This window comes from Strix aluco, chromosome 2, assembly GCF_031877795.1.
Source record: "Strix aluco isolate bStrAlu1 chromosome 2, bStrAlu1.hap1, whole genome shotgun sequence".
Taxonomy (NCBI): domain Eukaryota; kingdom Metazoa; phylum Chordata; class Aves; order Strigiformes; family Strigidae; genus Strix; species Strix aluco.
In genome coordinates, this window is record NC_133932.1 from 80,158,250 (window position 1) to 80,181,264 (window position 23,015).

General features: G+C 35.1%; 1 protein-coding gene across 3 annotated transcripts in view; it reads left to right on the plus strand.

Moving 5' to 3' along the window:
• Nucleotides 1-23,015, plus strand: part of UGGT2 (UDP-glucose glycoprotein glucosyltransferase 2) — a 92,334-nt gene that overhangs the window by 39,361 nt on the left and 29,958 nt on the right. For all 3 annotated transcript variants that reach the window (XR_012622008.1, XM_074815434.1, XM_074815435.1), the window contains 12 exons: nt 1,500-1,585; nt 5,322-5,457; nt 7,013-7,144; nt 8,578-8,742; nt 9,187-9,310; nt 9,389-9,487; nt 11,342-11,436; nt 14,101-14,307; nt 15,663-15,794; nt 17,621-17,748; nt 19,357-19,452; nt 21,110-21,212. Coding sequence is in view for 2 of the 3 variants with exons in the window: in XM_074815434.1 (XP_074671535.1) it covers nt 1,500-1,585; nt 5,322-5,457; nt 7,013-7,144; nt 8,578-8,742; nt 9,187-9,310; nt 9,389-9,487; nt 11,342-11,436; nt 14,101-14,307; nt 15,663-15,794; nt 17,621-17,748; nt 19,357-19,452; nt 21,110-21,212 (1,503 nt within the window). In the remaining variant the exon portion in view is untranslated. The remainder of the gene's footprint in view (nt 1-1,499; nt 1,586-5,321; nt 5,458-7,012; nt 7,145-8,577; nt 8,743-9,186; nt 9,311-9,388; nt 9,488-11,341; nt 11,437-14,100; nt 14,308-15,662; nt 15,795-17,620; nt 17,749-19,356; nt 19,453-21,109; nt 21,213-23,015) is intronic.

Below are 23,015 nucleotides of genomic sequence, written 5' to 3' on the forward strand. Positions count from 1 at the left end.
GGCTTTCTGGGCTGTGAGCATACGTTGCTGACTCATGTCTAGCTTTTTGCCCAGCTTTTCATCCACCAGTACCCCCAAGTCCTTTTCTGCAGGGCTGCTCTCAGTCCCTTCATCCCCTAGCCTATATTGATACCAGGGGCCACCCCGATCCATGTGCAGAACCTTGCACTTGGCCTTGTTGAACCTCATGAGGATCACGTGGGCCCACTTCTCGAGCTTGTCCAGGTTCCTCTGGATGGCATTGTGTCCCTCAGACATGCCAACCACACCACTCAGCTTGGTGTCATCTGCAAACTTGCTGAGGGTGCACTCAATCCCACTGTCAATGTCACTGATGAAGATTAAACAGTACTGGTCCCAGTACGGAACTCTAAGGGACATGACTCATCACTGATCCCAATCCAGACATTGAGCCTTTAATCACTACTTACTGGATGCAACCATCCAGCCAATTCCTTATCTACTGAATAAGCCATCAATCAAAACCATATTGGAGGACAAGAAATCCATATCAAAGGCCATATCAAAAGGTCAGAGGCTTTACACAAGTCCGGATAGATGACATCCATAGCTCTTCCCTTGTCCACTGACGTAGTCACTCCAAGTGACATTAAGTTCAGTATATAAAGACAACCAAAATACAAGCAACATGTAATAAAAAAATGCATGTTTATAATGAAACATAAGATGTGTAATATGAAGTAGATTGCATTATGTATTCAAAGTTAAATATTGGCATAGATGCATATAACAGCTATGTTATAGAAATCTACAACATATTTAACTATAATGTGAGGGGGAAGGAGTGTTCAAAATTCTTGAAATTGTTCTAATGCATTTCAGCTACTCTAGCAAAATTATGATCAATTCTAAGAGGAGTTGCAGTGCAAAGCTGAATAAATAAGGTACCAATGTCATAATTAAATCTGCATAAGGATAATCTACCTATGCAGACAGATCCCAGTTTTAGATTCTGTGCGTGCCTGAAAGATCTGATTTTACACTTCAAGCTACAATAAGTAAAAGAGTGAATACAAAGATATGTGAGATAGGAAGGAAGAATTCTTTCCCCATGCTCTGTTTTTTTAACTAAAGTTTTAAGTCAGTATATTCTGTTTATTTATTTTAGTTTTGTTTTCACAACAGAAGGGAGATAGTTGAAAGAAGTAATAGAAGAATCAGCATTAGATCCTTTTAAATTAAATATCAAGTTCATTAATTAAAAAAAAATATTGGCGCAGAGTCTTTCGAAGGAGAGCAGTGATATCACTTGGTTTGAAGTTCAATAAACATCAGTATTTGGTCCAAATTCATTAATTCTGAAGTTGCTTTTGTTTCTATTCTTACTGTTTTCTTGCAATGAATGCTTTAGGAAATTGAAAACAATTGAGGTGCACAGCTCCTTTGGAAATTTCTGTTCTTAGATTTTATGCCTGAAAAAAAATAAAAACAGACATCAAGAATAAATATTTGCTGTATAATATGTTTTCTCTTCTTAGGTACTTTTTGTTGATCCTGTCCAAGAAGATACAGGTGATTATATGAAACTGGCAGAATTATTCTATCATCATAATGTACCGCTTAGGTAAGGAAAACTGAAAGTCTTGAAGAAAAGTCTTAAAAGAAGTTTACTTTCCTTTTTTCTTCTTCATCATCTATTCTGCTAGGCAAAGAGGTGAATTCAAATGAAGTCCAGTGCAACAACATTCTAGTAAGACACACTGGTTACCCACTTGTGTTAAGCTTACTAGGGTATTGAGTATTCCTAAGCAAATAGGTTGTAAGGGATAGCATACCTGAGCGTGTGGAAGATGAACTGCAAAAGTCTGATAAAAAATTGTCTTGTCAAATATTCCCACTACATGCCCACATGAAGTTGCATTCTAAGCAAAATATTCTGTAAGTAAAACATGATTTGAGGGCATTTTTGAATTTCTAAAAATTAGTTGTCTGTATCTGAACTAGTGGTCATTTGAGAGAAGGGGACACTTCTGAGGAAGAATATGATTGATCTGAGATGCCTACTTTAAGAAAAAATTAATTGCTCTCAGAGGTGCCTGTTGATTTCCACAGCTTATAAAAAGAAAAGTGTCCAAACTATATCCAAGGTTCAGCAAGATAAATTCCATGTTAAATATTTAAAATCTTCCTGTGAAATGGCTTTTTGTTTCCTCAATAACTTTCAGGTTTTTAATTTTCCTTTAAAATTTTACTGGTTCTGATCGTTGTTTTGGTTTTCTTTGGTTTTTATCATTCAATGACAAAAAAGTAATGGAGGACAGATAGTAGTTATCTGTGCTTTTTGTCACTGTTGTCACTACCTGGAAGACAATACTGCTTCAGTCCATAAGGAGAACATAGCCTAGAACCTAATTTGCCTTTTCTGATACATAACAGCATAAGAGCAGCCAAACTGCATCAGACTAAAAGTCCATTTAGGTCAGTCTGTCTGCAACAAGCCACAAGGAGCTGCCTAGGTATGATAAAAAGAACAAGGCAACCGGGTACTTTGCCTGAGTATTTTCCTGGCCTTCACGCATTTGAAGATCAAAGAATTCCAGACCCAGATGTAGTTTCTAAATATTTAGCAACCCTTGATGGGTTTCTCTTCCATAAACTTTTATGTTTTCCCCTTGAATTCATGTAAAGTTTGAGCACCCACAGTATCCTTTTCCAGATGTTTTCACAGTTGAACTAAGTGGTTTATGAAGAACTGCTTTCTTTTGAGCCAGACTTTCAATAGCTTCATTCACTTTCTGTAACTCTTATAACTGGGAGAGAGACTAAGCAGTCTCTCCTGCTCCCTAGATGCCCGTCGTGATTTTGTAAAGCTCTGCCATATTTGACCTTAGTTATTTCTTTCCCTAGGTTACTAGTTATTCCTTGCCTGGAAGCTGTTCCAAAGGTTGTTTTGTTTTCTGAGTTGTCCTTCTCTGAACTATCTTAGTTTTAATATAACTTCTCTGAGATGAGATCAATAGCCATGTACACAGTATTCAAGATGTGAACAAGCCACGGGGTTTATACTGTCGTACAGTATTTTGCTTTGCTGACTGTTCCTACGGCACCCAGATGACACAAGACTTCGGGAAAAGTTATTTACAATAATGAGAAATGTAAAAAATGGGAGAAACAATTAATTGTAGAACATGGTGCATCTTTATGCATTAATTATTATTTATATCTTTTTAGAAAACTTGCTGTATTTCTTACTTCCCTCTGTCCTTTGATCCGATGCACACCTGATTATGTTCTGAACATCTGTCTAAACAATTTTATAGTGATATGACAGACTTTTTTTTAATGTAATAGTGTTTAAAATATCTAATGTGAAGTGGCTATCCCAATGAAAAGCTGACTTCCTAAATCAGCTCATTGAATTATCACTTGTAAATATGAAGGTCTTCTGAAACGTGGGCTGTCCTGGTTTAGCCAGGATAGGGTTAAGTTTCCCCAGCAGTGGGGGGAAGCTCTAGCTGGGTTATTCAATACCATGCTGATGTCACGTCCAGGCGCCCAAGCGCGGCAGCGTGAGAGAGTCGGTTAACACGTGTGTTATGCCATCGCTCTGTTCTCACTGCTTTATTGGTAGATATCTTGCTCTGTTCATTGTTATCACTGTTATTGTTGTTTGTTGTGTCGCTGTTGCACTGTTGTATTAGACCTCTCCTTATCTCAACCCCGGGGCTTTGTATTTCACTCCCTTTGTGGGGGAGGGGCAGCGGCCGTGTGGTCTCAGACCCCGGCAGGGACTAAACCACCACATGGGCTCATGCAGATTGTCATGTTGTTGTAGTAACTCTCTTGCATTATGAGATCAGTAGGTCTCATGTTCTTGTAGCAACAGTGATGGAGTTGTACACTCTGTGGAAATATTTGAAAGATGCACAGTGTTTTGTATAGCAGAAGCCAGCTTTGAGTCTCTGTGGTACTGCTTTAGAAAGACTGTAATTCCCTTCTTCTGTCTTACAATTTTCCTCTTTTTGATAGTTGGCATAATTTTCAATCTTTCAACTGACTGCTGCATATAGAACATTATCCAGTGCTGTCATATGCGTAGTCAGGGCTAGGCAGCAGCGTATACAGCTGCATTTCATAGATGGCTGTGATTGTGTAAGCCTGTTAGCTCATTATTAAGTGGTTTTGGTTGGAGTTTGGCAGCCAGAGACATCCCTACCTGTAGGTTTGCTAAAAAGTAAATGTAGAGGAGAACAAAGTTGAATAGCTGCTTCCATAGGGGTTTGTCATAGAGCAGCTTTTTTGTGCACTGTTGTGTTTGTCTTGGGAGAAGTGACAGCTAATAGTAGAGGATTTTGCTGCAGACCTGGTATGAATAGCATTAGCTGCAGATATTCTGGACGATTCAAGGATATGTTTTGGAAAACCACATGAAGATGATCCCTGAACTGCTGCAACAGCAAAGTATTCACATAAAATCTCCCTTTTCGATTCATAAAAATATCTGGGTTTGGCCATCTTCCTATTCCTCTCTCTTATTATAGAAGCAGGCTTAATGTTGAAGTGCCGGGGGTGGAGGGGATGATATCTATTCTTCTAAGAAAATGTATTGAGAGCAGACAGTAGAAGGCTTGGAAATTCTTAGAAGGGTTTTGATGGCTTTGCACTCACAAAATTCCAGGTGACTGGCAGAATCCACCTTTCTAGTCTTCATCTCTTAATGCAGGCAACTGTGTTCACGAATAGGCAGATATTTCTCCTCTTGGGAACCTATATGTTCTAGCTATGGATGTAAACATGCTCTGTCACTTGAGACTCAACGGAAGGATCTTTCCTGTCCTTTGCCTGTACCAGCTAAGAAGTGGAACTGACTGTAATGATCAGAAGTCCCTTCCATTAGAGATCAGAAGGATCCTTATGTGTTCTCAGCAGGGAATATAACTTCAAATATCTTCAGTTTTAAGTCTCATGAGTCTTCAGTCTGTGAAGAACTTTGTGCTTTAGTCATTGTGCCACTATTTGCAGTCTATTTGACCAGATTGTCTCATTGCTTAAAGCCTTTGTTTCGTGGAGAAACAAGATCTTCACATCAATATCTTGGACTTCTGGGTTTTCTGGAGCATGTGTCAAACCTTTCAGTGACATCTTCATATGTGTGCAAATGATGATGCTCAATTTAATCAAAATGTTTTTGTATAGGTAAACAAGTGGCTGTTAGGTTTGAATTTCCGCTGCTATTGTAGAACAGCAAACCTCTGTTAGAGTTTATGCTATAAATAAACATCTTGTGTTTCTATGTTGGTATTAAAATGTGTGTGAAACTGATATTGTTTTAAAATGTATGATCTCTTTTTGTTTTACAGAATTGGATTTGTTTTCATTTTAAGTACAAGAGAAGACATTGATGGAAATGAAGATGCTGGAATAGCTCTTTGGAGAACTTTTAATTACATTGCAGAGGAATCTGACACCTCTCAAGCCTTTACCTCGATAATTAATGTTAGTTCTTTCACAAGAATCACCTTTTTTTTTACTTTTTCCATATAGTTAGGATTTTGCTAACTTGTGACAACATGAAACATCTGCATTTAGTTTACATGGAAGTAAAGTATTAAAAACATGTATGGCATTAATATGCTATAGAATGATTTGCAGAAATATTTTCCTCCTCCAGAAACCAACTTGCTCTTGTCATTTTGCCTATCTACAGTCTTTCTTCATGAATGTAAAAAGGTAGATGCATGCCTTACAGCTTTTAGTATTTTCTTGTGAAAAATGATTTTATATTATTTCTGTTAATGTGATGTGCTTGTCTTTGTGTTTTGTATCTCTTGGAGCACAGACATTTTAATATCACTTTGCAATCCTATAAACTTTGAAAAACCCTTGATTGTTCTCTAGTGTAGAAAGCGAAACAGAGTAAGATAAGTCCTTTTTTGGTCATGCTTCTGCTATTCATGGGTGTAGAAAACAGAAATACTTGAGGCTTGCAGCTTAATGAATGAGACAGGTTTTCTGTGTGAGAGAATGCAGGGTCATGTAAAGGCAGGAATTTCAGAGATGAGAAGGGAGGGAAATGAAGTGAGCAGTCTATGTGAAGACTCTGCAGGCAAAATTATATTAGAAAATATGGTATTAATACATAACATTTTTTCTTACTTTTGTTTTCTATTATTCTGCTCAGTGCCTAGAAACTAATGTCATGGACAAACTCAGAGAGCTTAAAATGAAAGGAATTGAAGTAACTAGGTGTACCTTGGAAGAGAAATAGAAATCCACAAGTGTTAGGGGCTGACACACATGTGTGACTATTATCCATGACCAGATTACAAAATACCAGTTTACAGTGTGCTTTTTAAAATGTGGTGTTCCTCTATTTACTTTGTTTCATAATATAAAAAGGAGGGGATGATAAATATAATTAAAAGATAACAAAAATAGAATCAATAAAATAGAGGTTTGAGATATTCACAGCTATAGAGGGAAATGTATTGTTCCTCATTTGAAACAAAATGGATTGAATAATTTTCATTTCAAATTTCATTTGTATGTTTGATGGAAGTAATAAAATCTTATACTATGAAATAAAATAGCATTGGTAAGGAAAAACTATCACTGTAGGAAAAAGTAGCACTGACTAATTCAGGCTTGGATTCATCCCATATAGATTCAGGTAATTACACATGGTTAGGTAGTTTATAGTAAGAATTTAGACTCCTTCTCTAATCAGTGGAGAGAAATAACCTTTCACATTCAGCTCACATAAGTGTATTTCCTTTGCCACTTCAGATTTAGACTAAAGGTATAATAATAGATTAATCAGAACAGTGCTCTGATGAAAAATTGTGCATATGTGTGATGGTGATAATTACTAAATAATATAAAAGCTGCAATATAGCAATAAAAGCAATATAAAGGTATACTGATATAAAATTTACTAGAGCATTATAAAAAGATATTTACTTTATTGTTTCTTTACTTTTATTAATTTTATTAAATTATGATTGAAATTTTATTACATTTTAAAAAATTATTTCTGTTATAATTTTTACAGATGTACCATGAAGTGAAAGATGGAAATGTTTTAACAGTAAATCATGTGAAAGATGTTCTTAGAAGCGAATACCCACATGCTGATGTTCAGAGTATACTAGATGCTCATTCTGAATACGACGAAGGGAGGAAGGTATGTTGAGAGCAAAGTGTAAGACATATTGCAGTACAAGATTTATTGCATTTGCTAAGCTGAAAGATGGCTAAATGTTAAAGCAAGTAAATACAGTATCTTTGAGTCAAATTTTTCTTCAGCCACCACTCAGTCATTAGTGGAAATGTTGAAAGGGTTTCTGCATTACTGCTCTCACTATTAAAATTTACCATTGCCTGCTGCATTCAGAAGCACAAGACTTTTTTCTAGTAAGCATATCAAGGGGTCTCTCGCACTATAGAAATTGTTTACCTGTGTCTTCTGGGTGAGGACCTGAAGCCTGTCTTCTAGGCAAATCATTGTTTCCTTTAATTGTGCTTCCTGCTTATAATTTCCTTTGGGAAAGACAGCTATGAATTTTGATTTAAAGGCATTAGAGAAGACATATTTTTATCTATAATTGATTATGTAGACAATTTTCTGCTAAAATTTATATAAAAATACCATTTTCTTTCATGTGTCTTCCACCATGCCATCTATACAATCTTGTGTTTCTGACACATGCCATTCATTTTATTTATTTCCTTTTAAAATTTGTTACATAACATATATTATGTTCCTTTAAAGAATGGTGTCTAGGCAGCCAGAAAAAAAGGTGCTGTTCACTTTATGCTGCTTGTTCCTCACTGAGTTGCATGGAGGCTTCATACAGAAGGGCAGTTTGAATCTGCCCTGGAAACAGTTGGATACCTTAGGGAAGGAGAGCTTCCCACAGAGAATATTAAAGGAAGAAAAATACACAGACAGCCACCAAGAGGAAGCCCCCTGTACGAGGAGGGACAATGAGACTGTGATGAAGATCAGGGAGGTGACAATGGGATGACAGAAAGATGGATGCATAGATACTGCTATAGAGTTTGTGGCCATCTAGAAAGTGACGCTGAAATAAAACATGAAAGGATGCAGAATAGGAAGAGGGAATTACAATACAATTTTTTAATTTTTATTTGTCTCACTGACTCTTCTCTAAGGACAAATTAGTTTGTTCTGCTTTCTTATCAAGTAAGGCTTGGCCTCTGAACATAAAAGCCTTTAGAGGTTTTTCTGGGGTGCTGTCTTTGGGGAAAATGTCTAGGTTGATCCACCTGAAACTATGACTGTCTTAAGGTCCTTCTCCAAAGTTATTTACTTAATTTTTTTTGCTAAAAATGTTAAGCAAAATAAAATAATATTTCTCAGCAAGATGATAAAGCAAAATTTTAAAACACCATGTATAGATCTGTAATTTCTTTGAGAAAGGAGTCCCATGCATCCTGTTTGGTTTCCAAACATTTCCTGTTTTGTCCCTGCTACTCATGAGAAGGTGTGACAGTGCTTGGAGATTGGTGTCCATTGTCTCTTGATATTAGTTTTATTTTTTGCTACAGTCAGCCACAGTCTATTTAATCTTGTGATATTTCTGATATGTTCAGGCAGGAGCAACCTTTTATAAAAAGACAGGCCTGGGTCCATTGCCTCAAGCTCTGTTTAATGGTGTGCCCTTTAACAGAGAAGAGATGGATGCTGCAGAGTTAGAGACAGTTATTCTTCAGAGGATTATTGATGCCACCGGGTTCTTCCAGAGGGCAGTGTTCATGGTATGTGTAACATTTCTGAGTGAATGCAAGATGAAATATTTGGCAGTGAATTGTTTGAGTCATGTTTATATATTAATTTTTTTTATAATGAGATGGCTTGAAGTTAGTAATATCACAACTGAAATTACATTGTTACATTAATTTGCAGTCATAGTTTTGAAACAGTGTATTTAGATTATACAAGACTGAAGGATCAGTTAAGCACGTAGTAATTATATGGATTTTTTTCAACCAGAAACTGAGAGTTTACTGCAGTTGTTCATGGAAGAATGTGTATCTGATGTTTTGAAATATGTGTGATATGTATACATTTTTGACTTGACATTGTCCATAGCTTGGAGTATATAGAAGCTTTAAGCTCAGTTGAAAGATTGTACAAATACTTGCTCTTTGTTTGTCTTGAAACTATAAAAGTACAGATTTAATTTTTTTCTTTTACTACAGGGTTTATTAAATGATCATATAAATGCAATGGATTTTCTTATGGATCAGCACAATGTAGTTTCCCGTATAAACCCCACTATTCTTGGAGCAGAAAGAAGATACATACATTTCAGATCCACATCTGGTAACACTTTTCTCAGATCAGCTGTTGTTACGATTTTCCTTTTTTTAAGTCTAACGTGTGATGTTTTACATTTTGCAGTTCCATTTGATGTGGAGGACTTCTCTACTTTCTCCTTTTTGGACTCACAAGATAAAAGTGCTGTAATTTCAGATAACATGAAGTATTTAACAAAAAAGGGTATATTCATTTTCTATATGGGTTTTATATATATAATGTATCTATTACAAATTGTTGAAATTTGCCAGTAAAATATCCCAAGTAAATAAGTATCCCAAGGATCCCATGTAAATAAATAAATTTTTCAGTAACCCAGTATCTTCTTTCAGGAGCCAGATGATAACCTAATATTATAAACACAAATTATAATTAACAGGATAGTTATTTTAGATTTTGTAGTTTTGTGATACGATGGATATTGTGGCTAGTTGGTTTTTGTTTTACAGACATGAAGTTAAGAAGTTTTGCAAGACTTTTGCAGCTTAAAAAAACAGACTCAGTTTTCATACTAATATTGTTTTACTTGAGGATATTAAAGAGTTTTCAAGTGACTCTTAGTTGCAGCATTATCAAGTGAAGAATGTATAGTCTTTGTAACATCTGTATCGAAATTAGGCATTTCTACAATCTAAGGAATAATTTATTTTATTTCTTATTTATTAGCATTCAGTATCTCTTTATTTTTCCGGTAGTTAGATTGTATAATTTTGATATCTGAAGCTTTGTCTTTCTGTAGAAAAGAAAAAATAAACATATTCTGATGGATTATCACTCATTCATACATTTCTTGCTAAAACTCACACTTTTTTGTACATTTAAAATATTTTTTGATGTAAAATATTCTTATTGCGTATGCAAGTATTTTCCCTTGGAGTTAGAAGAAATTGCAGTTACAACAGTGGGGACATAATACTGCATGGAATTTTTCAATAGCCTATACCTTGTTAACTCGTAGGACAGTTAGCAACTGCTCATTTACATCAATCCATCAAGGGACAGAATAATCCTGTTAACAAAGTGCTATTCTTTCAATAATTTTTATGCAGTATTAACATATTTTTTACTTAGTCCATTATCAAAAAGAAATGCCATGTACTTACATTTCTTTAGAATAAAATTGTTTAACTCTATTTGATTCTCTGTCTACACCTCCAGGGACATCCCAGCTAGTTGTCAAACAATGATTGGCTTTCAATCTGTGGGCTTATTTCTAAGATTCAGATCTCTTGTGTAAAATCCATAACCTTTAAACTGGAACCTACATTTCAAATCTCTGTCCCCAGTGTGTTTCTCTGAACTGCAGCAACACTTAATAATAACCTCTTCCTAGAATCTCACCAGAACCTTGTAAAATTCGCATCTAGATGTGTTACCCTTTAGGGGATATATGATAGACCTGAGTAGACCGATATTCTTCTACAGATGATTTTCCAGATTTTTTTCATCTACTATTGCCTTTCTATGAAGAGTAAAGAACAGGAGGATATAGACCAGGAAAAAGGGAACATTTCCGTGTATACACCTATACAGTAGTTTACTTTCTTTGAACTGCATTTGGTATATTCCTGTTTGTGTCCAGAAATGGTTAAGTTTTGTCCTGCCTTTGGTTGAAGGACTGTCCCTTTGATGCTAGGAAAAGTGAATAGACTAACTCATGCATTCTTCTAACTACTTAATTCTTTTCATTTTTGGCTATATGACCAGCCTCCATCAAATGTTCACAAGAAACCTCTGGTAAAGCAGGTCTTGTTAATTGGAGTCAGTTTATTACTTAGGGCCATCTTGTTTCAGTGGTACAACAGCATTTTGGCTATTTTAGTGTCTCTCTCATATTAACATGATAAATTACCTTCTGAGAATTTTATTTCAATTCAGAGGGCAAAAGATTCTGATGTGGCAAAGATTAATCTTACAGTTGAAGTCAGTAGTGAAACATACACATAAACTTCAAAATCTCAAACAGAATTAATTCATTACTCATTAATTGTGAGAAGATTCTCCAGAATATAAAGCAAGATTATCTTTAATTTTCAGATGAAGATGCATTATATGCTGTTACTATCTGGATTATTGCTGATTTCGATAAGCCATCTGGGAGACGACTGCTTTCTAATGCCTTGAAACACCTGGTGAGTTTCTAGCAGTTTTTATTAAAGTAATTATTATGAATATGTTCTTAACAACACTGCACATTCAGAAATTATATTCTTAAATAAAGGTGTAACAGTATGCGGTTTTGTGGATCAGGTGCAGACTTATGAGACTGTACTTCAATTTTACTCTACTCTTCTGCAGCACTGACATCTTACAGGCCTGTAAATGATAATTTGGTTCATGGACTCTTGATGCAGGAGACAAACTATGATACTGTGCGTTAAAAGGGTGAATTTCTTCCCAGTTACGGACCTTCTCCTGTGAGGTAACCTACCATGTTACCTGGGCCAGGGAAGTTGGGATAATGCCTGTTGATGTGAACCTAAATTATGCAGTGTTCTCCTGTATCTTATGGCATAGCTGTGGCCATGAAGTGACCATTTTTCCACATACTGTTTGTATGCTTCTGAGACAGATAAATTTTTTTTATTTATTTTAATATGCCAGGAGGATCATCCACATTTATGAGTTTGCTTATTTTTAAGTTCTTCACTACTAAGAATAGGATTTAAAGTATACAAGTAAATGTCACGTGAATATAAATGACAAAAACCCCTCAGTTCTGGGGAGGTTAGAAGAGTAATTAGACTGAAATTGGGAAAACATCTAGATTTACTAATCAGGAAAGAAACAGGAACCACCCTAAGGGAATTATAAAATAAGTATGTTGCAGGGAGCGTGTGATGCCAAATATGTCTTAAAAAGAGGCTTAAAAAACTGCAAAGAGGAATATGCAGTACAAGTCGTTGTTACAGAAAAACTTTTCATATATCTGACTGCTAGGTCTGTGACCCAAGCTTGACAGATGTATTCCCTCTGTAGCTTCATTTTTTTTCCCCTTTCAGTGGGGAAAATATGCCATAGCTCCCAGCTAGGAAGTGAGAACTGTCTGGGCAAGTTCCCATGTGTTAGTGAGGAGAATTTAGGAAAAACATTAGAAGAAGCCATTCTGAATAAGGTTTGTTGGATCCTCTATGAATAACAGTTTAATTGGTTATCGTCATTCTAATCCATAGATTTGATTTAGATAAACCTCATTTGATTTAGATGAACTGCTTGGTCTAGTGATTTCTGAGTTTCATGACAAGAAGACAAAAGCATAGTACTTTTAAAAAGTCCATTGATTTGTATGGAGATTCTCTGCTCCTTTCCAGTCCCTTTTGTTTGTCAGGTCAGCGTCTAGTAGAATTTCTGATAGGTGCCGAATTGGCACAGACACCTCTTGTGCATGACTTGCCATCATCAGCGTTTGAAGAAAAAATGCAAGAATCTGAGAGGGAAAGTGGCTGAAGGCAACTCTTAACTATTCCCGCTAATATATAATATTTTGAAAACTACTGATATATTTTTACTTCATTTGTAAAAAACTAGAGACGTCTTAGCTGGAAGAGACCTCTGGAGGTCATCTGGTTCAGTTCCCTGCTCAAAGTAGGATTATTGCCGTCATTAGATCAGGTCAGCTGTAAGTTTGTCTGAAGGAGTCCTGAAAATCTCCAAGGAGGTGACTCTGTCCCCTCTCTTGACAATTTGCTCTGGTGTTGCACGGCCTTCCTAGTGTAGTTTTTCATGCCAGGCCCAAATTTGTGACCATTACCCCTTGTTATACTCATTGCCACTACCAAGAAGAGTTTGGCCCTGTTGTATTTTTCACTCCCCCTTCAGTAGTTGTTGGTTGCTATTAGAGTTCTCCATAGTCTCCTCTTTGCCAGACTGAGTGAGCCCAGCTTCTTCAATGCCTCCTCGTAGGCCTCTAACCATCTTGGTAGCCCTTAGCTGAAACCTCTCCAGCATCTCAACATCCTTACTGCACTGGGGGGACCCAAACCAGGCACAGCAGTTCAAGTGCAGCCTCACATATACTGAGTAGAGAGTAAGAACTTCCCTTGATTGGCTTGCCATGTGTCTCCTCTTGTAGCCTAGTATGCCACCTGTTTTCCTTCCAGCAACAGCACGCTTCTCAGGAACAGTATAAAGTATGCATTTTCAAGCTTTTCAAGTAAGTGTTTTAACACAACTTTTCTCAAGGGCTGAAATTTAAAGTTTGCAGTTTAATTATGTTGAATACCAGTGATTTCATGCCTTATTTTTGTATTCTGTACTGCAATAGAGTCCATTTACCTTTTCTTCAGTTAGTGATGCTATTTGATCCTACCTTAGAATCATCACTCTCTCTAGTGAAATTTAAGTGGCATCACTGATTTTAGCAAGTGAAAGATTTTCCTGCTGGTTAAGATTAAAGTGATAAGTGGATAAACTTGCTTGTATTTATGTTATGCTTAGTTTGATAGTTTTTGAAAAATAGAAAACCACCTACAAAATCAGTTCTGAAGTCTGTAAATGAACACTTGTGTATGTCCTGTGTTAAAAATACACTTCTGCAGAATGCTCAAAGGCAATTGTTCTATAAAAAAATCTTCTATTTAAAATATATATTACAGAATAGGTAAATCCTTACTAATAACTTTTTTACTCCTAGTTGAAGTTCTGAATTAGGCATTGATGTATGTTTTCTAAAGACAAATGGCTGTGAAAAATGAAATACTTAAGGGCATTTCACAGTGTTATAACAGATATGAATACATTAGGCAACAGCAGATGGAACTGTGAAATTGGCTATTATTCTGTATTTTTCTTTGCAGAAAACAAGCAGTCATACACGAGTTGGGATTTTGAACAATCCTTCATTACAAATAAAGGAAGATAACACAGCCATTGCAAGAGGAATTTTGACGGCTTTTCTAACCCAAAGCAACAGCAACTTAAAAAGTTTCCTAAGTAAACTCAGTAAGGAAGAGACAGCGAAATCCCTTGCTGCTGGAACTAAAATAGCAAAATTCCTTATCCCAGTGAGTTCAAACTAAATTAGACGACTCTCTTTTTCATTTTACATATATTTTGCTGTAGGGAAATGTTAAGAGTAAGTGTTTGGCCAAACGCTATGAAGTTTATAACCCTTTGTATACAGTTTCTGCTCAAGCAGGTTTGGGTTTTTGCAACCTTTATATGATGGAAGAATAGAGAATTTCTTTAAAGTAAAGGAAGAAAATACAAGAGTACTGAAAGATACAGAGTAGATACTGGATTATTGAGACCAAAATAGTTTCATTTTTAATTTTTGATCGGGGTTTTTTTATAGCGCTCTCTTAATTAAAATTACAGTATTAATGTTTGTCAGGAATTAAGACTTCAGAAGTAACTGGTTTTACCTTGCTGTCACGGTTGTGAGCGGTAAGAGGCACAGACTGAAGTAGTTGAGGTTAACGAGCAGTGTGTACTTCTGGCCAACATTTTCTGGTGTGTTTCTATGAAAATTCATTGGTTTAAAATACAAATGTTGCTGATTTCAAAGTTCACACGTAGAGTGGAGCTGAGTTATCAAATAACAGCTGCAAACGTCAGTTTTTGTTTCAGAAGGAGCTGTAAATTTTAGTATTTTAAATAGGAAGATTTGGAAGACTAAGAACTCTCTTGCACCATATTGGAAAATTAATAGGCTGGTTTGGGTCATGCTCTTATTTCACTGTCTAATAAATCTTGAAAGACATAAAGGTAGCTAATTAAGCAGTGTATGCATGTTACTAATGTATTTTTTTATATTAATTATATCTGAATGAATCTATTTTCTTGGTCTGTATATTTCTAATGAAAAAATACCTGTCAGTAGAGTTTAGTATAGCAGGATAATTTTGACAGGTGAGGCACAGTGCCACTGTGAGCATGGCAAAGTGCCAGCATTTTTTTTCCTACTTTGAGCATTGATTTGTTATGTGTCTTACTGGATGATGTTGGCTTCCCCAAAACATATTTAATCTGTATCCAATGACCACATTAAAATGACTGTTAGGTTTTTAAACTATTACAGATTTTTTGTGTACCTTTCTCCTAGAAGTAAGACTACAGTTCAGTTGTTAACAGAGAATGTTATTTTTCATGCAGCTGTGTGCTGGATCATAGAAAAAGTGCTTAACCTCAGGCTCAGCTTTCCTCTGATGGTTATTTACAGTTGCCCGAGGGTAGAAACTGCACACTAGCTAGTTGGGAGACTGTGGCTCCACACCAACAGTTATGCACTTGCACTGAAGCTGAGGTTGTTGTTTTCTGGTTACCACATAAATTGAAGAAAATCTTTGATTACCTCATCCGTTACAAAATTTGTTTTTGCTGAATCATTCCACCATCTCATGCTTTACTTTTGCTTTAGGGAATGGATGATGATACTTTTGAGAAGAAGTACAACACTTTAGGACTGGACTTAATTAAAACCCACCAGATGTTCTGCCAGGAGGTTCTTAAGCTGCTTCCTGGGCAAATGGCTGTTATGAGCAATGGCAGGGTAAGAAAAAAATTTAAGTCATCTCTCAATCCTTTTGTAGGTATTTTTTACTTCCTTGAACTTCAGTTTCAAGCTAAAGAACATACATTATATTCATTTCCCACTTAATCACCCCATTGTTAGAGCATGGTATGAATGTTTGCCTTGTTTTTTGTTTTACTCCTGATTTGTTGATTAGCTCCATTCCATTGAAGCTACTATGTGCGTACGTCATTCACACAGCTATTTAAGAGTTAATCTGACAAAAATCTCTAAACAGGTTAATATTTGATGTATTATTAATGACATTTAAGAATAAATTTTGATCCTAAATTTATCTATATTTTACACATTTGGAATAGGATAAACTACTGCATATATAATAAAAAATGAATTACATTGACTAGGGTAGTATTTCAAGCTCTAAAACCCCAAATTGTTTATAAATACTAAATTGTTCTATAGTCTGAATTCATAATGTTCAAATAAAAGTGTAGTAGTTTAGTTGTTTCAGTTTCTTGTATGTATATGCTGAAACCAATAGCCTTAATTACAGTGTGGCTATAGATGTACTGTGATTAAAAAATACAATATTGGGTTCAATATTTAGTACTTGTTAATGACAGTCAATACCTTACATTACAAATACAATTTATGCAAACTACTCTTTGAGTTAACTCTTTTCTAATTTCTGTTTATTGCTCTACCATTAGAAAGAAATAGAGGTACTATGTTGGCATCTCACTGCTGGAAACTCTCTTTAAATTGTGTTCTTAGTTACTCTTGTGCATCTTAAATGGTTTCTGAGATACAACTCAAGTTTTGCAGAAATATGTTCCTTAAAAATACTTGGATAAATATGATAGTGTATATTCATCTATCTGAAAGTGTGTTTTAACTTTAAAAGATTACTTTTAAAAAAAGAGGTGGAATATCCTTCATTTCTATCCTTGCTATTTCAGCACTGAAGTTTTGTTTTTATGAGAAAATGGGGTTTTTTTCCTAATTATGAGTTCTACAAAAGTATCATGGTATTTCATAATCACACTATGGTTTTCTCTATCTCATGCATCATTAATAACAGATTTTTAAATGGAGTTTTGTTAGATAACCTCTCATTTCTAGGAAGCAGTTGAATTTTGGGAGAGAGGCATTCAGCACCAAACTTACATCATGACATTCTACGTCCTCGGAGCCCTGTAGGCTCTTGAAGTTGACTTGGGTCAGTTTAGCCTTGTAGACTATGAACAGGAAATTCAAACAACATCCTCAAAGCTATTTTCTGGGACTTCAAGGCACCTTCTTTTCCTTCAGACACCAAAAAGATATAGTAGTTGTCTCTTGTCTCTGGATATCCTCTATTTCTTATCCTTTGCTCTTTTCTTCCTTTCTATCCATTCTGCTTCATCAGAGAAGCCTTGAGAAGTTAAGATCGTGTTCACAAAATTAAACAACTAAAGAGTGCAGTAGGCAGATATTAATTTGAATTTCAGTTTAAAACAGTGTACCTAACAGAGCTTTTTCTTAAACTTAGATTTGTTATTTCTAAATGGTGTACTCCTTTACATAGGTATCTATAATGAAAAATATCATGCATATTTCCATTGCAGCTGTTCTTTGTGATTGATAATTAACTGCAATTACATAACTGTAAAACCTAATCTTGATCTTGCATAGCTACTATAGAGTTTAGTACTGTATAGTTAATAGTAGTGATATTTATATATAGGGCTGGGGGTTGCATATTGACTATTGTGCATTCATTTAAAATATTAGTATACTTTTGCTTACAGAAGAAACATCATTGGCACATTCTATGCTTAGTAACATTTTTTTCTCTATCTGAGGTACTTGGTCCTTTAGATGAAAATGAATTCTATGCAGAAGACTTTAATTTGTTGGAAAAAATAACATACAGTACCTCAGCAGAGAAGATTAAAGCTATTGTCAAAGAGATGGGAAACAGCAGTAAAAGGTAAAATTCTTTTGCATTTTGAGGCTTTATGATATACTGCCTTGTTTATTGCCTGTGACAAATTAATAATCCTTTTGTATGGGAAATATGAACAAGGGTTCAAATATATGGTCATAATACTCTTCATACTATATACTCATATATATACACACACTCTACATGCACTTAAAGTGTTTGTTGTTTGTGTGCTATATATTTGTGATCCTCTTACTTAGCATCTGAGTACTCTACATAGACAGGTTTAACTGTCCCTCATTTCCCTTTTAGCATTTCCCTGACAGACTTAGTATACGTACCTCGTCAAAGCCTTGCCCTACTTTCTAGAAGAAAGGACACATCTGCTAAATTTTGTATCACCTTTATGCTTGGCTAATTATGCTATTTAACATAGTTTTCCACAGTATATATAAACTGTATATGTTGGGTTTCAACTGCATGTGTCAGCCTCTTTGGTACCTCGTTGTTACAGCACAGGGCAGAAAAAAAGGCACCCTGTGTTATTCAAGAGACATGCATCCTTTAGTCATTGGTCATATGTGTGAAGAGACTAAGGCATAAGAGCACGTCCAAAGAATCATATCCTCTCCAACTTGCCTCATAACATATGTGCAGCTCTGCTAAATTACTCCAAATACTTTATCTGCTTTCACTGTACTTACAAGCAAGAGACAAGTACGGCTAACCGTAAACAATTTTTACTAGCTTTTGTTTACTTAAGAGTAATTATAAATAATAATAATAAGTTTCATAAAATCCAGTGCATCTTAAAACCACAGTAATATCGGAGTATTGATACTTGAAGTAAGAAAGTGCTTTGTCTTTGGGAATTGTTAGAAAAGGAGCCTGTAGAGGCGTGGGCAGATGTGGTGCTCTGACACTCTGCTAGGCAACATTCACACATCTGTTAATTGGAGAAATGTAAAGAAGAGTTATAGCCAGCTTTTCATCTAAGGATCCAGTTTGTGTACAAAGAAGAGAGCAAAACTATATTAGTTTTACAATATCTGTTGATTTTCTGAGTATCATTTCTTTCATCTGGAAGGACTGGCACAACTGAAAGAATAACTACCAGAAAAACAAAATCAAGAAGAGGTAGAACTATCAAGGAGATAACAGTGAGAGGCAAAACACATTTAGTCAAATATTAAGACTCTATTAATGAAATAGAACTACTAAGGTTTCTAAGGAAATTCGAGTAAGAAATACAAAAAATATTAATGTGTCCAAGTAAAATTGAAACTTGTTCATTTATGTCTGTTGTTGTCACAAAGGGAAAAAATGAAAAAAAAAAAGGAATAAAGAGCTATAAATGCCAGCAGATTGTACCATGCAGTCTATGAGGCTGAATGGTAATTCTGCAAATTCTGCATCACTTAATTTTAAGAAGCTTACAGTTCACAAGCTCTGAGTCAGTAGTGGTTCATGAACATTGTCATGCTAAAGGTTTTACTCAAAGCTACAAATCTTGAGGTGCTAATCATTTTAAAGAGTCCAGGTTTGGGATGTGGGCTTTTTAAATATCCCTTAGGCAGACAGACATAGATTAAAATGTGAATGTTTTGCTCCTTTTCTAATTAAAAACAAATTATATGTGCTTATTTAATATAGTGGCAGTGATTTGATTATGAAAATAGATGCCCTACTGTCATCTTTGCCTAAAACAGAGATGAGACAAGATGCTGAATTACTGAAAGAGCAGCACAGGTAAGTTCTGTCTGTCACGATAATGCACTTACAGTGCTTTCATATCAAAATTATAATTTGCTGATGACTACGTAAGGTCTTTGGAAACTTGAGTAAGCATTCCAGTTTTAAAAGAAGTTGTTGATTCTATGGCTGTATGAACAACCTGTTCATCTGCCTTAGCATAATGTATCTTTACCTCTTTCTTAATAAATTAATTAGTAATACCTAATGATTTTCCAGGCTTATCCTTTGCTGTAAGAAGAGTGATAACAATTGGTATGAATAGAAATGGTGATCTGGAGTTAGAAAACTTGGGAGTCCATACGTTTACTAAAATGTTAGAAGTAGTTTCACAGATTAGAGCTAAAAGAAGCCCCCACTAATTTTCATTATACCTGTATAACAGTTTCTGGTTTAGCAGTGTCATTCCTGACCACAGCTAAATGCACTAGATTACATTCAAATGTAAATTAATAAGGCTCACTGGCACCTAATTCCTTAAGAAAACCTGAACAGACTGTCATCAGCTAACAGATTTACACTTGTCGAGCTCACATTAGTGTCATTAGTGTACTTACTTGTATGTTGGCTCCTTGTGTTGGAAACATTTAGAAAGTGAATATGCCCTAAGTAAGTGCCTTCTTTTGCTGTCATTGTTGATGAATGAGACCTAAAATACCAATACTTGCATCTGTGAATCCTGTCCTCTTTGTAATTGGATACTAACAGTAGATGTTTTTAATTTAAGTTTAGCTGGGGCAAGCTTTCTGGAGTAGACATATACATTTTTTAAAAGGACATATGATAACACAAGAACCATGATGAAAATAAAAATTTTTGTAATGCTATTTCCAAATCCTTACTTGTTTTTATTGGTAAAGGTGCTGTACTGTGCTGTGCCGATGGACTGGCCCTGTTGTTGAAAATACAAGGAGTAAAATCAGTAGTGGCCTGTTTTAAGTGGCTAACACCTTTTCCAAGTTACACTAATAACAGGCAGTACTATGCTACTACCATATTGGAGGGAGTTTGACACACTAACGGTACTCACATTTCTAGGTATATTTTCTGTGGAAAAGAAATTCTGTGTATTTACAGCACATGATTTTTTTTTTTTTTTAGGTGAGGTTTACTAACATTTCCTTCCTGTAGGTCCAGAATACTTTAACTAGGGTCTCCTTGACTTACTCTAATCAAATTTTTCAAACTAAATTATTTTCTGGAATGCATAAAGTTAATCGATCCTATCAAGTTTCACACTTCTCAGTTGCCATTTTTCCCATTGTTTTTTTAAAATTATGTCACTGCCAGCACTTGGCAAATCTGATGATTCTAGGTATTGGTGAAGGAAATTATAGACCAGTGACAAAAAGGCCATTTTAAAAATTTTGCTGCATGTTTTCCTTTTATTTTATTAATTTTGTTATGGAGTATGTATTTAATCCATAACCAATATGGAACCATGTAGTGCTAAATTTTTAATTGCTGTTCATGTTTAGCTTTCCTAATGATATCACAGGGAGCAATAACGATTACTGCTTGAAATGAGGAAAATGTCTTCGTGAGCAGTAAAATCTAAAGTGCCTCTGATATTACAAATTTGTGACTAAAAATGTTTGTTATTTCCATAATTCATTTCAGAGTTTTCATGTCACTTATCAATTTTTTTTAACAGTGTAATAAAAGTTGATCCCCAACAGAATGAACCATTCTATGATGTTATTGCTATTGTGGATCCATTGACAAGAGAAGCACAGAAGATGGCTCATTTATTGATTGTAAGATGGTGGTCATTTCTTCTAATTTGCCTATTTGTAGTTTAATTTTTACTAAACTTTTTCTAATTTCCATGTACAGTGTAGTAAAAGGGTAAACAAAATGTAGGTACTTTTAAAAATATATATTGTTTAAATTCATATTAAAAAGTTGGGGATGATCTAATTCATCATTGTAAGTACCTTATTTGCAATTAAAATTCAGATGCCCCATGAACCAGTCCTCTTAAAAGTGAGTCCATAAATGCTCTTTATAGTCAATAGAAGGAAAGGAGGAGATTGTCTGCGTAATATAGAGGGAAAGGATCTCCCATCTGAAAATCTTAAGAGGCATATGCTTCTTTCCATTAAACCAAATAACCTTAGTTTTCCAAGGTACCTAAATGAGGTGGTCTAAATCTGACCCGTAATATCATCATAAGAAGATTGGACTATAAACCTTTCAGCTCTTGGAAGGGTATTTCTCAGTTGATTAATGCTACCAAGTGAATCTAGAAGTCTTCCATTGTGTGTAGTTATGGATCATCTAAAGAGAAACTGTCCTAAAACATAGCTCCTAAAATGATTTTCTTTTTTCACTAGCTGCAGAATATCACTCTAGCTCAGGTTCCTTTATAGTTTCCCATAAAAATGTAAATTTTGTCTTCTTTTTATGGTCTGTTACAATTCTGAAGCCTATAACTTGATTTTTGCTGCATCCTGTTTTATCTTTTTCTCTGCAGTAATTATGAAAGTTTCATAAATTCTTACATTGCTTTTTCCCCTCCCATTTTCATATCCTTTTGTGCCTTTTGTATCAGATATTGAAGTATCCACTCATTCTTCATACATAATAGTGAAGCAAAGTAAAACATTAAAAAAAAAATCATGAAAATTCTGGTATTTCAAGACTCTGAAATACCAGCTTGTCTCTAGAACCAGATCTTTCATTTCACCATTCTCAGTTGAAATGAAAGCTTGATATTACCAAATGAAAATATTTTCATTTTTGAATTGACTGAAAACTCCCTCCATTCAGCCAGAAGTTCGTATTATGGTAGGTTGCATCAAGGATCTTGTAGCTCAGACAAGAAGCCTCCATTCCTCCTAGCGCAACAGGCTCCCTAATGAGCAATATCTACCGTAACGCATGCCTAGGCAAGTGACTCCCATGGTGTGCCAAGCTGTTCACCCATCACAGATCCTACTTGTTTCATAGGAGCTATAGTCTTATTCAAGCCAACCCTTAGGAGAGAATAATGAAATGCTGTTGAAACTAAACAAATCAGAAATACTTTATTTTTTTAAATGAAAAAAAAAAAAAACCCTGAAAATTAAAAAAAAAAAAAATCTAATCTGGAAAGACACCACCTCCTGGTGTAGAGACAAAACATGCATATATATACAGCGAGCCCCAAACTCAAAGTTTCTAAATGGATGCCTTTCTGATTATCTTGCTCTATATAGGTGACTTAAATAATGTAAACTTTAAGCACTGAGGATATATCTATATTTCAAGGATCTTTTTTTGAATAACATAATTGGAGTAGTGCCCAGTATATTGGGATAGTAGCTATTCATGGTGCAGAATTTGTGTAGTAGCTACCATAGCAAAACACATGATTCTTGCCCTAGTCCGTGTTGAATCATGTCCACATTATGATTTTTTTTTTACCCTGGTAAAAGCATGCTATTATATTACTTTGTGTCACTTAATAGTCAAAGAAATCTTTTGCTATATTTTTTTAAAATATAAACAAAATGTTACTCATATTAAATGGAAATGAAATTGAGAAGGTGTAAACAGCTGTAGGTAAACTAATCTAA